The sequence below is a fragment of the Melampsora larici-populina genome (genome assembly GCF_000204055.1).
Source record: "Melampsora larici-populina 98AG31 unplaced genomic scaffold MELLAscaffold_68, whole genome shotgun sequence".
NCBI classification, from domain to species: Eukaryota; Fungi; Basidiomycota; class Pucciniomycetes; order Pucciniales; family Melampsoraceae; genus Melampsora; species Melampsora laricis-populina.
This window is the reverse complement of record NW_006768832.1, coordinates 32,471-48,209: the sequence shown is the minus strand read 5'-3', so window position 1 is coordinate 48,209 and position 15,739 is coordinate 32,471. Positions and strand designations below refer to the sequence as shown.

The 15,739-nt window shown below is 40.0% G+C and overlaps 3 protein-coding genes across 3 annotated transcripts; all 3 read left to right on the top strand.

The window, feature by feature from the left end:
* Positions 1-5,407: 5,407 nt before the first annotated feature.
* MELLADRAFT_68473 (uncharacterized protein) lies at positions 5,408-6,043 on the top strand (the record flags this gene model as incomplete). The annotated part of the gene is made up of 3 exons (XM_007417077.1): positions 5,408-5,567; positions 5,628-5,697; positions 5,872-6,043. The coding sequence occupies 3 exons, from the start codon at positions 5,408-5,410 to the stop codon at positions 6,041-6,043; spliced, it is 402 nt and encodes a 133-aa protein (XP_007417139.1).
* Positions 6,044-7,638: 1,595 nt separating this feature from the next.
* Positions 7,639-9,306, top strand: MELLADRAFT_68472 (uncharacterized protein; the record flags this gene model as incomplete). Its single annotated transcript, XM_007417076.1, has 1 exon — positions 7,639-9,306. One exon carries the CDS (start codon positions 7,639-7,641, stop codon positions 9,304-9,306), a length of 1,668 nt encoding a protein of 555 aa, XP_007417138.1.
* A 1,857-nt stretch (positions 9,307-11,163) lies between these two features.
* Positions 11,164-12,551, top strand: MELLADRAFT_53976 (uncharacterized protein; the record flags this gene model as incomplete). Its single annotated transcript, XM_007417072.1, has 8 exons — positions 11,164-11,205; positions 11,273-11,343; positions 11,416-11,605; positions 11,682-11,785; positions 11,947-12,023; positions 12,115-12,201; positions 12,264-12,378; positions 12,479-12,551. 8 exons carry the CDS (start codon positions 11,164-11,166, stop codon positions 12,549-12,551), a joined length of 759 nt encoding a protein of 252 aa, XP_007417134.1.
* Positions 12,552-15,739: the final 3,188 nt, after the last annotated feature.

Here is a 15,739-nt window from a genome sequence, read left to right as displayed (position 1 = left end):
TGCAAGTATGCTCACATAGCCTCTAAATGGACTCTGATACACGTATAATGGCAACATAGGTCAAAATGATGGCAATTTTAGCACATTTTTGCACCTATAAAGCATTCAAGGTGCGCCCTACTTGGCCCCGAGTGATTTTTGGATTCCTTTAATGGGTCTACCCAAGGCCGGATGTGGCCCTGTGGCCGCCCTGAACTTTGAAGGTTGGGTCACAGCTCTCACTCAGAGTCACAGAGTGCACACACAGCTGCAGTTCTCTGTGACTCTGATTCACTTGGTGCAACCTCTGGCTTGAGTGACAGAGATTCTGAATAGGATAGAATTTTCGTCCCAGTGATTTTTTTGAGTTTGTTTTTTCTTTCACATTTCTCCATCTGCTGATTGTGTGACTATGTGTCAGGTATGAGACATGATGTCATCATTCTTCTCACAAATTGATTGTGTCCTACTACACCAGGGGGCAAACATCCTTGGCCCTTGGTGGTCCCTGCAATACTCAGACCTCATTGTAATGTACCATAACATGGACATATTGTTACAGCAGATCTTATTCTAGCCAAAAGCAGGTTATGGTACAATGGGACCGTAATATATTGTATTGCAATGACCATTTGAAACTCAGTTTACGGTCATCATGTTACTTGAAATATAAAAAAATATTGTTAAAAAGAGACAAGAAATAAGACAAAATAAGACTTTTAATGAGGAACAGGACAATTGATAAAAATGCTTAACAAGAGACAAGCAAAAAAAACTTGATTAAAAAATAATCAAAACTTAATGAGAGACACAAGAAAACAAATCAAATCTCTCAAACACAGGGGTTTGATATGATAATACCACCACTTTTTTTTCATCTTCTTACCCTTGCTCTCTTGTTCCTCATACTCTTTCAAGTTGTACTTCACACCCTCTTCAAATTTATTTGTGGGTACAATGCCTTTCTTGATCCATTCCCTACATCCTACTTTCCTTGTGATTGTGTTGGGAAGTATCAAGCATTTACCAGGGGATGCAACATCAGCAGCCGAAGGGAAAGATTTGTTGACACAGCAGGTTGTTTATGTCAGGGGGAATTCTGTAGTAATTCTGTAGTCAACCATAGTGACTGCAGGTTTTGTTGCGGCAACTGCAAAGTAATACACCTGTAATTGTAATCTGGAGCATAACCGTATTTCCCTACCACACATTTTGGTACACCAGGACTGTAATGCCCAATGGGCAGTTGCAATACAGTGATCAAGGGCCATACCATACCGTACTGCTGGCCATAGCCGTCATGCCCAGGTCTGGGTGTTGGTCCCTGGCACATTTTCAAAAATTTGGTGACCAGAAGTTGAACCAACAAGAAACATGTTTGGTCACCAACACACCTTTTTGTATTAGAAACCACTTCACCAGCTTCGCCCTGTCAGTGTTAAGGTTGTATCTGGGGTTCTGGGACGGGGATGGAGGGTTGGTGGTCTGGGTTCACAATGTAGGTTGTTGGATGAAGAAGAAGGCAATAGGAACTACAATGTGTAAAGCTAAAGTCTCTTTGTCTATCTGTGACATGTTTTAATACACCTTTCACCATATGTAATAGGTGTTGTGAGATCATAACATTCAGTTCAACTTTAAATGAATTGAATTGGCTTTCTGAATCAGATTCAAATTTTGACATCTTTAAACCTGTTGAAAAAATGTAAGTTAACTTAAATACCTCAAATAAATTGATTATCTTGAAACTTGATTCCTTCAAGAATTGTTTCTTTGGTTTTCATGTGTTCATGTTACTTAAAACCTGAAAATAAGATCAAACATAAATGAATTCAAAAAGAAAAAACAATTCAAGAAAATCAAACAAGATTAGAATCCAAGATGAGAGTTGGTTAATGGTCTAAAGTGATTGATCTTACCTTTTTTGTCTGTGATAAAGTTTGTAATCTGAAGTTGGAACTAATCAAAGAGCTCTTAGAGAAATCATGAGATCAATTGATCCTGTGACGTAGGACCGCTCCTGACACATCCCACAGCATGTCCTTGGAACTTTTAGGATGTGTGTCCCCTCTTATTTTGTTTGCGGTGATAGTTCTGTGATTGGAACTGCTTGTACACATCCCTTCTGACGCCATGGGAATTATCAAGTGTGAACCCTGATTGGGCAAAGTTGTTATGACTGAGTCTGCAGCTTCAAGTGTGAATCTTGTTTACCATGGGTTTGCTATGTGTTTGCTAGCTTCCCTCAAGCTGCCCTTTTGTTTTATTTATTCATTTTTCACTTTAATGTGCTTTTGCTTTCATGCATCACACTAACCATCTACATAGATCTACTGCAAATGATGTCTATTACAACTTCTTGTGGGGTTTCTTTCACCATGAGCTCACTACATATGTGGTACTGTAGTTACATATATAGTGCACCACTTGAGGGCAACTTGAGCTTTGCTAGAAAACCTATGGCAAACCTAGGGCAAACCAGATTGTAAGGTGGAGTTGTCTCTCCACCTTCACTAGCTCGGAGACTCAGGCACTGGCTCACGGAGAGCAGAGGTTTTCTAGAACCCCTCGTATCAATTACTAATCCACCACTTGAGAAGTCAGAACCCGTAAAAGAATAGAGATAATAGAATAAGAAAGATAGAAGAAACCACCTCGTACCTAATCCACCACTTGAGAAGTCAGAACCCGTAAAAGAATAGAGATAATAGAATAAGAAAGATAGAAGAAACCACGAGGAAAAGAGAAGACTCGTAAGGGGGGAAGAGAATCAACTATCTACACAATCACAACTGTCTAATCCCATACTTGTATAACCCATACTATCTATGTAACTCTTCCACCCTTACACAGATCCACAATTGAAGAAAGTTGCAGACCTAGTCACCACAACTTTGCTCAATTGTGGTTCACACTTAATGATTCCTGTGGTGTAAAAACCATTAAGAGCATCCACTATCATGATGGTGATTTAACATAAGTTTTGCGTTCCTGACTGTGAAATTTTATCATGCGTGTTTTACCTAAGTTGGTAACCGCACGAAATCCACTACAGGATGATGTAATGCCTGATTTAACTACAATAAATCACCGTGAATCAATCAGGTCCACAGTGGTTTGATTTTGAAATGATATATCATATCTTCTCACAAATCCCATCCGAAAAACCATCCATCAAATGCCCACTACAAGTTCCTTGAAGAGACACATTGACCTTCTTTTGAAGTGTTCAAACCACAATAATGAGGAACATCAAGAATTTGAGCAACTTGTCTTTGAAATCTTGTTTTATAGGCTTCACACACCACCTTCACACTGTAAACATCATTCAACTTCCCCAATTTGGCAGAGGAAAATGATTAATAGTACAGTTTTTCATAAAAGAATATAATACTGCACACCTGGGCCATTTCACCCACACTACATATGTGCAGCAAGCTAAGTCAATAGTTGTCTATCATGTACATACAGGTCTGCTCAGTTTTTTGCCCATCAGAATAAATAAATCACATGTTATACCACATGTAACTTTTTCGACTTTGAATTTTTTTTCCCAAAAATTCACTACATATAATTCTGTAGCTGCTCAGGCAATATTGTTGAAGCTATGTCTTAGTAACAGAAAGTGTGTTACATGCAGTTGAGTTGATGAGATCACACCAAAACATTGAGTCAGTGTATGTAGTCAATCTTTTGGAAGCTTTTTTCAATCTGAAAGAAGTTACAGCATGTATTACATATGAATAACTTGTCCTGATGAGCAGATAACTGAGCAGAACTGTATGTACATGATAACCACATATTCACTGAGCCTGCTACACATATGTAGTGTGGGTGTTATGGCTCAGGTGTGGAGTGATAGACCATTTTATGACAAATCATACTCCCAATCATTTTTCCCTGCCCACTTGGGGAACCCGAATAATGTCTGCAGTGTTCACCTTTTCAGACTCGATTCCAAACAGATTGAGCTCAAGCTCAGCCTACTCAGCAATTGACTATTCTGCGACTCAATTCTTAAGGTGTCTCACAAAACCTCAAGATATAGGGCAATGTTGTGGTTGAAATTGATTCAATTCAAAGTGAAATGTTCCGAAATGTGATGTCTTGAAGTTGAGATTTGAGGATGAAGTTTGAAATTTGAAGTTCAAAAGTGAGGTTTTGATGTGTGAAGTTTGAAGTTTGAGAAATGAAGTTTCATATGCAGTTTGAAGTTTTGAGAACAGTAGTTTCGACTTGATTTCCTACAATAAATCAAGTCATAGCCTTGCGTAGATTTGAACATGGGGAATGCAAAATTTGACGCGGTCGTAGGGACCGCAAGTCTCAGGTCCATAGTGGACCTGTCTATATTTTAGCATTAAAGTTACCCTAAATCACTTGGTTACAACTCCCATAGTGGATTCTCTAAGAAACATCCCAAATGAATTGAGAATGAGGTGTTTCTGGACTGGGTCAGTTTTGGCTGTGGTGTGGTGACTTTTACCCCCTGGTGTAGCCAATGAGCTCAACTTGCAAGCTCAAATCATTGTTGATGCTGTTGTCATTCTTTTTGTCTTGGTGAAGAACAATGTACACTATTGTACAACAATGTGAACCATACAAAGATTGATATACAGTCCTGAATACCGGGTAGAAGCTTAAGGTGAAAGCATTGAATGAAACTTCAAGATTCACAACAAACAGGATAAGTGACCAAAGTAAACAAAATTGAAAACATTGAATATGTTGTTTTGAGATGGAATGTTTTAATACCGCTGGAGGTAGATAGTTGATTGAGTTGAGAATGGTTTGATTTGGATGAGTGATTGCTTCCAAAGGAAGTCTCTTGAGACAGTCTTGAATGGATTGATTGAGATTGGTGATTGTGAAATATATCAATCACACCAGGTGAAAATTTGATGGGAAGTTAGATGTGATCAATGGGGTTTTCTAAGATTGATCAATTGATTTCAGAGTTTGAAGTAATTAGCAATGGAAGACTGTTGTGCGTTGCTCAGCAGCACAGAGGGCACCCACACAGAGTTTCTGGTCAGCATTCCCTCCATTTTTTGGTATGGGATAAGGGAATAGGGGGTAAAGTATGTACAAGTTTGGCCTCCACCGCAAATGTGGGATCCATACCCCATGGATTCGAAGGGGTTATGGAAATAACGAGGTATGGCTTTCAAGGGGTTTGACTGGATATCTCTTGAGGATGTCACTGACCAGTCTATGTATATGTCATGTCTGTGATATGTATCTTGGCTCATAAACCATATGCACATTCCGAGCGCGTCTATCCCTTGACTTTCCATGCATCATCGTCCTACCCTACAAGCAACGCAAGCACTATCATATGGCCGAAGCAAAAGATATCGAGATCAAAGCACATAAGTAAGCTTCTGTCACTGCCATCTCTCATCTTGTCGGCCCTTGGTGATATGATATGGATACGGTGTCGCAAAGGCCTGATTATCTCGCTATTCAGGCTCGAATTTTACCTCTGATCACATCTCGGTTGACAGGCACGAGCTTTGAAAAAGATCAATCAAGATTCAAGACACTGAATGAGCAAGTTGGACAAGATGTAAAGGCACTGTTGCTAGGTGTGTGAATCTGTTTACTGAAATATATTCAGGAGACTTAATCGTATCGTTCTGTTGCAGAACACTACTCTCAAGGTTACAAATTTGTCATATGCAGTCAAATTGTTCAGAACTGTGGACAAGCTGGAAGGTTTGTGAAGAATTCTTGAACTCTCCTCAAGTGATGCCGAACTGAATTGATCAGCTGAGACCTCCTATTTTGTTTGGGCTAGAGCTGGATTAGTCTCGCACTGGGATGAGCCAAACGACGTGGTGTTGAAAGAACTCTGGATGAACGTGAGTCAATGATTACTTCTCTTTGCAGCTCAAAGGAGATCCAAACTTTGTATCGTTCTTTTGGTGCGATCGCATTCTCCATAGGATTCTATCGTGTTCACTCTCACTGCATTTATAATCCGGGTGGCATATTGAAAGAAAACTATCAGCCTCTCGCTTCGCGACCCTTGGTCAACTCGAGGACCGACGTTTCAAGGTAGATCGTGATTTAATCCCAGGGTTGATAGATTCGCTTAACTACACGATCGGTAATGCCCTAATGATCAAACGACCCGCACGAATGCAGAGATAGATTTTTCGAAGGATCTAACAAGGTTATCTTATCAATGACAGCCATCGCGGTTTCCTGCATAGATTATTCATGGTGCTTGGCGACCTAAGTCTCACCTACTCTCAAACTTATTTGATGATGAGGCTATGTAGTAGAATCTTGAATTGAACAAAATTGATTATAGGGCTACAGATTTAGTGGACTCATCGCACAGGTCAATGTGACAGACAAGCCAAAAAGATCATGATCTAGTTTGGTGAATGTAATATTTGGAATTATCTGCAACATGGTAACAGACATTGGCCTTTTGCATATATCTTCTCTGGTTGACCAACTAAAGACTCATCTTGGGAGCTGCTCTAGTGTCGGCTTCCATGGCTATATACAGAACAGGCTTGCCAGCCATTGATTTCTGGTGTCGTGGTCAATTCACAGCTTGACTGTTGGGTTGATAACTGCTGTATTTGTCACTGGACTTCTACACAAAACCGTCAAAATGACAAGGCCTCCATGACTCGTGCAATCTTGGCGCAACAGAGCGGACCAGCAGGTGCTATCTTTTTCTCAGAACGTTACCCTGTCTCTTATGAGCCGCTGAATATATGAGTTTTGGTAGTCCAGGAAGAAGTTTTCCCGTGCCGTCAGCCTGACAAATTGCAGCTTTCCCAAATGTTGAGTTTGTTTGCGAGCAATTTTCACACCCGTTGTAAGCACTCTGGATACGAAATTATACATAAGCCTCCCCTCTATCTTGCAACCCTAAACAGCAGACCCTCCTTGATGAATTATAAGATATTATCGCCAGTGATAACTTTCGTCACCCGGTGCCCTTTTTCGAAAGCTGAACAAACAAGGGAAGGAGCTGCAACTTATGTAAGGCGAGGATGGAAACTGGATGGATGAGGAGTCTCCCGTATTCTTGAAAACTGGCTTCTACAGGGGGTTGGAGTTGCAGTGCTGCGTGCCTAGCGATCCGGTGTTGCACTGGGATCTGTGCTGATGTCATTATATCACATCCGAAATAATTGTCGTGTAAGAAGCATCTTGAACCTCGAACACATTTTGACACATGTTCCGCTACTGATAAGGCGTAGAGACACCAGAAAATATTTCACTGGTAATGTAACGTGCTAAAGTTGATGTCTCTCCTTTTCCATTTTGGACACAAATATTAGATTTTGTAGGCCAACCGACCAGGGACCAACCATGGCGATTTGGGTTTTCTATTTGATTACTATAATCTATCTTATATTGTACTTTCGCGTAGCAACCTCATTGCTTCTAAAAGATCAAGATCTCACAATTCCCAGAGTCACCCCGGAAGTAGAAAACAAAAGTAAAACACTATTACTCAGCTGGTTTGGGGATCAAGATGTACCATGTGGCCCGGAACATGAAAGCCGTCTGGCCACTATTGAAGGGGAGCTCCTTGAGGTACTTGAGCAAAACGCGAATTCGAGAGACCACCGAACTCACACTTCTTTCCGAGATTTTCCGCTTCCTAGTTATTCCGCTGATCCTCCCATGGAATTAGAAGAATGCTTGCAACATCATTCACATATCACCCAACCATCAATCGCTCTACCAGGGACAACTACGCCAATTGGAATTTCAGCTGTCACGAATAGAGAGAAGATAAGCAGAGCTGAGATGCAGGAGAAAATATTGAGAGATGAAGTGGATGAAAAGGCAGAAGATGTAGACTTTCCGAATATTGAGCAGGTGTCCAACAAAAAACCTAGAACTGGCAATGACTCAAAGCATTCAGTAGCACCAAGCCCCTCATGTCAAAAAAACCTGCAAAAGCTGATTCACTTTGAAGGAAGGGACCATCTATCAGGAAGCTCGAGGATCTATTACAGATCAGTAATGGTTACACTCAGATGGCAATTTCAATTGGCTATGTGGCTCACACCTGGCCTTTCTGAAACCATTATATCAGTGATGGAAGCATTCAAAGAATCATCTAAAGCAAGGCAAGCAATGAGTCAAACACAGTCTTATGACTCACAGAAGATCATTCTGGCAATTGAGAAAATAAGGACCAATTTAGTCATGGGATTTCTGGGAGCTTTGCGGCTCATTCATTCTGGGAATCGGGATCTACTAGCACGGAAAGTGTTGATAGAAGATGGGTGGATTTTCTTACAGCACTTTCTGAATGACCAACTTTTGAAATTGCAAGAAGAGGTTATCTTTTTGACCCCCAAAACCAGGGGAAGAATCCATATCAAACACAACGACACTTTTGATATACTTTCACATACAATACAACTACCAGAAAGGTCACCAGTTGCAATAGAGATAATTATTGAGCTTATCAATACATGGTACCAAGTTACTGAACATCAGGCATCCTTGTCTCAAATCAATTTGAGCTATGATTCATTCCTTCAGAAATGTGAAGAAGCCTATCAACAACAGGGAGAAGGTAAATCACTCTGGAGACCATGGATCAGAGCCACTTCCAATGGATCCACACATCAGGGATACAGTCTTGAACAAGGGGTGAACAATGAAATTACAGGATATGATGAGATTGACTCAGCAAAAACATTTCCTCGCAGAATTGAGCAGATAGGAAATCTGATAATTGAGCAAAAATACACAGAATTTGCAGAAAAAATAAATGTTTTCTTCAAATCAATTTCCAAAGAGATACATAAACTTTATGCACACCAAAGTCTTGAAGAACAAAAATCCAAGGAGATCCCTAGCCACAACATTGTTTTAAGCAATGAAATGATAGACAAGGCAGTTCTTTCAGCTCAAAAAGACATCACACCATCATTTTTTGGAATAATCTTCCTCATGCAAAAAACCATAATAGATGATAAACTTTCAAAAATGATCTTTGAAAATGGATGGGAACACCTCAAAACATACTTTAATCAATGGTTGATTTTTTTCATAGACAACAAAAATAAAGCTATCTGGACAACCAAGGAGAGTAAAAGCAAAGGGTCTGAGTGGGCAAGTACAAAGAAGACAATAGCTCATCTGAGCAAGCTTGTTAGTGGAAGATGCAGGTCTACACATCTTATCTGGTATCTGGTGGAAGTATGGTATGAGGCAATTATCAGCACAGTAGAAAGTGAAAAGCATCAACTTTCAACCCATATTTTACCCCCTGACCATCAGCTTATCAAAAAGAGGTGTCACATCAGGTTTCAACTTGCAAGAATGACTTGATATTTATCAGTCTTGGTCAGAACTATGAATTAGGAATTCCTTCTGATCATGTTTCACAGAAAAATTGTGAAGTCCATAGATCAGTTCTCTTATATGGTAAGTAAGACCCCAATGAAGAATATGATGTCTAAAGAAAAAAAAAACCAAGGTCAAGTCATGCTAAAAGTTGTATAGTTCAAAGCTAGAATATCTTGGTAAGTAAAAGAATATTTTCACACATAAAAGCTACACACAGTATGCACACAGTATGACTGGTGTGGTAGACAATTCTGTGTATACAGGGATTAAGATATTATTTTCAAAGTGAGTTTCATACTTTTGAAAGAAAGATCCAGGTATGAACTAGTGGTGCTAAGGAGATGAGTGCCTCAGTGTAGATTTAAACCCACTCTTTGTAAGAGTATCAAAATAGTCATATGAGAGAATCTGAGTTGAAAGCTTTGAAAAAACAGTTCTTAGCTGACCCTGCAATATGAGGTACACTTTTGTGAACCATGGGAAATTCAATAAAGTATGATGCATAGTGGCCCACAAAATAACCTATGGAAGAGAAAGAACTTCAGTTTGTGAAAATTGACACTTTTTAAAGATACATGTTCACTGCTGAGCTTAGAAGAGTGAGATAAGATATATAGGTAGAATGCAGTCAAGATAAGTATTGAGAAACATCAGTTTAGATTCCTTTACACTCAGATTGCTTTTCATATTTTCCATACATTTGGCAATGTGTGGCACTGGCAGAACATTAAACTGGGTTTTGTCTTGATAAATCTACCTCATTGGACAAAGGAGATTACAATTTCAATATCAAGTTGATTAACAATCCCTTTGATGAGTGCATAGCTTGAGAGCCATATCCAGTCTCTATCATCACCATACAGCCATCAATCATGTATAGTGACAACCAGGTAAGGTGCAGTGCACACAATGCACAACATCCAAAGGAGTCTAGATGTAACTGATCTTGTTGTGTTGCTTCCTTTGTGAAAATTGTGGACAAAATCCCTGGATCTCACAAGATGCTAGCATCAAAGAGTATTCTTGCAAAAAAATCAATTCTATGAGCTAACACTTCTGCTATAGCTTTCCTTGGGGTTACCCTTGAATCCAAGAGGTGGAAATATGAAGAGATATAAAAGAGGATGGAAAATGACAGGAGGGCATGTCCTCTTTTGTTCTATATACTTTTGATCCTTCACAGACACCGGCTCACAGATGGGTAGAACTTTACTACACTTCCATTGTCCTATACCCATTGGTGCAGTATGAACCCTCCTCAATGTATCACTCCTCATCTTTTTTAATCAGAGCCTGCATCCAGCCATGGAGATTTTGAATTACTTTGAGGCTCTCTGCAATACCTGAGCTTGTTTTTGATTTAATCAGTGATATGATGGCATCTGAAATTGGTCTACACTCTTTTTGATCTCTCCGTATAGGCTTTTCTACCAGGGGTTCATACTTGATCATACTCCCAATGCCTCAGAGGTTTTTCTTTCTCATGAAGGACAGAGGGTGAAAGGAATCAAGTCGTCCCGTAGTCATTCGACGTGGGTAATGCCATCGCGTCCATCGCGGCCTCGGCGGATTCGTCAAGATACCATTGCACATGTTTTCAAAGAATTCTGGACGTGAGGAGAGAGGTGATTAGGATGCGGAACTGACTGAGGTTAGCGGGTAAATGGTGGTGCAGAGTCAAAACCGTGATGTCGAGCTTCGTGTTGAAGGGACATGACTTGGGACTCGGACTGGTCACCGCCAATGAAACCCTTCCTTGATTAGGGTTTGGTGCTTTTTTGCTCACCACATTTGTTGTATTGGATTTCGGAGCACATCGAACGTTCTTCAGCAAACCTGATGACCGTCTTTCGTCCATGTATAGATCTCCACGATGGTCAGGTAAGTCCTCTTACTCAGCTTACCTTGGATAAGAAAACTGATCCTCAATCGAACGAAGAATTTCTAGGTCAAGCAGATCGTCGGCGGTTCATTAGACTTGAATCGTCCTGATCAACTTCAAACCAATTTTTCTTCGTCGTCAGTTTTTGCCAGTTCACGCTATTCCGATGATTTAACGGGTTCTAAGCTCATTCTCATATCGGTGTACAGTCAGCCGGTAGAATATTACACCGAACTTTATCGAACCAATAATCTCACCGGAACTCATTTGATCAAGCTCGGACCTTCGAATGATGAAGCCGCCCTAAGAGCATTGGATTCTTGGAGAGGTCACATACAACTTGGAGGAGGAGTGGATCTTTCAAATGCTGAAAAATGGATTGATGCTGGGGCGGAGAAGGTCAGACGGATTCCGATAATCGGACTCATCTGGAGGGAATGACTAACACGTTCACTCATACTTCTCCTTGATTTAGATCATTGTCACCTCATTTTTATTTCCCGGTTGTAAGTTTTCAGAGGATCGACTCCGACAATTGAACGAACTAGTAGGAAAAAACAAGCTTGTGATTGATCTCAGGTAAACGATTTAAAATCTGTACTTGCACGTTTCTCGAACCGCGACAGCTCCTCGTGGCTAGCAGCATGGCTTTTGCGCTCAAGTCCCGTATAGTGCTACAAATCTATTTCGATGTAGGGTTTTTTCTCACTCTCCATGCGTTTGTATCTTCCAAAAACCAGTTGCAAAAAAAGGAATTCGACTTGGTTTGTTGCCTCAAACCAATGGAGGGACCTGACCGATACCGAAGTCAACGAAGGTTCGCGAACATCAATTCTATATGTTCTACTTTTACTTCAACATTTACATGAGTTAATAGTTTCCTCAAACGACCATAGCCACGTTACAAGATCTAAGCGAATCTTGTTCAGAATTTTTGATCCACGCTGCTGATCACGAAGGGCTTTGCAAAGGGATAGATGAAGACCTAGTCAAACGTAATTTATTTCACTTCGTCATGCGTTCATCAAACACTCATCCAGATTTGATTTGTTTCCAGGTCTTGGGGAATGGAGTCGGATCCCGGTAACTTATGCTGGCGGTGCAAAATCTGTAAGCGACTTAGATCTAGTGAAGGATCTATCGAATTCAAAGGTAGACTTGACTTTTGGCAGGTACGTCTTACTGTTTTTGATGTTCGCACACCAAAATACGTAGGCTAACACAACGTGTCTATGTCCACCACGCCTATTTGATCGCACTGATGCACTTCAGCTCACTAGATATATTTGGTGGTAACAAGGTGAAGTTCGAAGATGTAGTGAAATGGAACACCACAAACTCTTGATTTTCTATGATGGCGTGTCACATATGTCAATCAACTTGTCACCTACAGACCAGGAAATTTTCAATAACTTTGCACGTATCATTGTACATAGGTGTTTAAAAACATATCAACCTGATAGATCCATTGTGGTATGCTTTGGGCTGGGCTTGACATCTGGCGGAAGTGATAAATGTTCTAAAATATTCTGCCATGGCATTCGTGCAAAGATGACAAGTTCAGGTTTCAAACTGCTTCTGCTTCTTTGTTGGATACAACCAAAGTATTCAACTTGCTCTGATAACAAGGGCATCAAGAGTGGCAAATGTGGCTGCCAAGGGTTGAATCTGTTGTTTACATTGCTACATTACAATGAGGTCAGCTGAGAAGTTAAGATGACCTTGCATCACACCCACAAGCTACACACTTGCACTTCTCTAGACTGTACAGAATGGTTGTCTGTCAACTGTGTAGAAATTGTGTAATTTATTCAACTGCAATCAAATGAATGTGAGAAAGTTTTAATACAGAAAACTGGCTCAACATTTTCACTATGCCATTCACCTCAACAATTGAGATTGTATGTATATGATACAATTGTAGACTTAACCCTCAAACTGCAAATCTGAAGTTCTCCAAGGGACTTCAAGTTCAGTCTCCTTTTTGAATAGTTTTCTTGTATTTATTTTGACAAAGTTGGAAGTCACATTGGGAATGAGGGCAGAAGGAAGGGATTGAGATACCACATTCTTAGAACTAAATGGTGACACAGCTCCGTGTAACTTTATAAATGCTGAGAGGTATACCATGGTGTAGGCTGTGTAAAACCTACTTCAGGGATGTGAGGTTACTAACAATGTGGGGAATGTGGTGTCACATCTGTGAGGTGTGTCAGCACACCTCCCCCTCTGTAAAGTCCTTCACATGAAATGGGTTCCTGTCTCTGAAGATGTTGAATTGATTCATCTTTAATTGCGGATACAGTCTTGTGAATCCTGTGAAAAACAGTGCCTACAACTGTGCTAACTGTGAAATTTTAGTGGTCTTTGACATCATCAATACAAGGCTTCAGAGGATATATTTATTCAAACAGCTTGGTGTAATTACATTGAATTTAATATTCAAAGTCTTGATGTTGAAGTTCCTACCTGTAAACCACCGTGAAGCTTTGGTTTAGCTTTCAGGTAATCTTAAACTTGTCCCACACAGTTATATAATATAGTTTCTTTTTGGTGAGTGTCACCCATCCCACTTGCATCTGAGGAAGTATCAAGATTTTGGTTTATGTTACACTTGATATGACTTCTGCACAACAGATACTTCAAACAACTTTCTGAACATGATTCAGAATTGAAGCTTTGAAAAGAGTTATAAGATACATTACTGGTGATACTATGTGACAACCTCAAAATCTCTTCCATTTTATGTGATCAGCAATGCTAAAGCACAAAATCCAACTACACAAATATGGAAAATTTGGGTATATCATTTATACCATCTGCCTAATTCTTCCTTCATGGTCAAAATCTCATTATTCATAGAACCTCAATTACCTCAGAATCAGAAAACACAAATCCAACATCAACACCCAGTTTTCATCTGGAACTTATATCTCAAGCTGTTAACCTTCCATGAAAACAAGATCAATTATTAAGCCGCTTTTACAGGGTTGAATCAGAATCTGCTTGGGATGAGGAGACTTCCTGAAAGAAAAAGCTCAGACAAAAAGACATGATATCTCTGGTGTTGGAATTCAGCTTAGTCAAAGCTGTGGTGTTTGGTGAGGTCAACAGACTCAAAAATCAGTTTGCTTCTACTTAATCCTACCTGAGATATTAGTGTAATATATGTCTTGTCCTATCATCATTGTGCCACATGATCACAATGCTAAATATCTTTTTTTACAGTTGACCTTGGTAAACACTGTGTAAGTTTTCTGGTAGCACGTTGACGTGCACACACCAACAACAATTCATAGAGGGATGATAGATGATTTGAAGAGGTCTTTGTATTCAAAGACCCATTCCCTTTGTTCAGGTGCTCAGAAAGCAAGGTCAACAAAGGGGTGCTGAGATTGTCACTGAAATTCAACAAAACTATAGAAACCTTTCTTTGTTTGTTTTTTCAAATCTCTTTGTGTGTGCACATTGACTGGCTACCAGGGATTGTACATGGTGAAAGATCCACAACTAAATTCTTTCTTGCACCTGTCCAATCATGGCCTCATAGAAAACCCCATTTTATAGCCACTGGTTTTTAAGAAGAAATATTCAAAGCAAAAGTAGAGAAATCACCCACTGTGACTTCAGTGTGACACACAGCTTACTATGGTCAGTCTTAAATTCAATGTCTGGGGCCATATGCCTTCAATTTTGATGTGACAGGGATAGATTCCACTAAGATGTGAGGTGTTGTATGCGCATGACACTGCGGTAAATTAAGCCCAAAACCTCAACAAGCAAATTTGTGCCAGTGGTGTCCAAGTCTGCAACTTTCTCAATTGCGGATCTGCTTCATGTCTTGTTCACATCTTGTTCACAGGTTTACCTGGAGCTGTATTCTCCCTCTGTAAGTATAAGCAGACAGAAAAGATACATCACTCCAAAAAATGCTATTGCATATGTAATACACCCAGATGGAAGCCAGTTTGGCCCTAAGGGTGGATATCTTTTCTGTGTCTGCTTGTACAAGATCAAGTTCAAATTTGTGCCCTCTGAGCTCCTTTCTTTGTTGATTGATCATCTGGATCATAGACAAAGAACAAGACTTTCAACACACCTTTGGATAACAAGTACATTTTACTGTTCATAACTCTCAAACTTTGTCATAAACAGTCAGTGACCCAGTGTTGTTTGAAATTGTTGGTGAGCAAACTAAATGGGGGTAACAGGACAATGGTTCTTGGGACATGGTGAAAGCACTCAGATGAAACCCAGGAAGAAAGACCAGAATAATAACAAGGCAGATGCCTGAGGACTTACAAGGGACTTTATGTTGTATGTACTACATATGATAACACATTAAAATTGGTATAGCAGAGGGTAGCTCAAGCGAAACCTGCAGACTTAATGTGAACAAGTGGTGAACAAGATCCAGCAATTGAGAAAAGTTGTGGGTCTGGACACCACAACTTTGCTCAATTGGGTTTTGGACCTAATCATTCCTGTGGTGTGAAAACCTGTGGTTTTTACTTTCTTCCTCTTTTGATCATC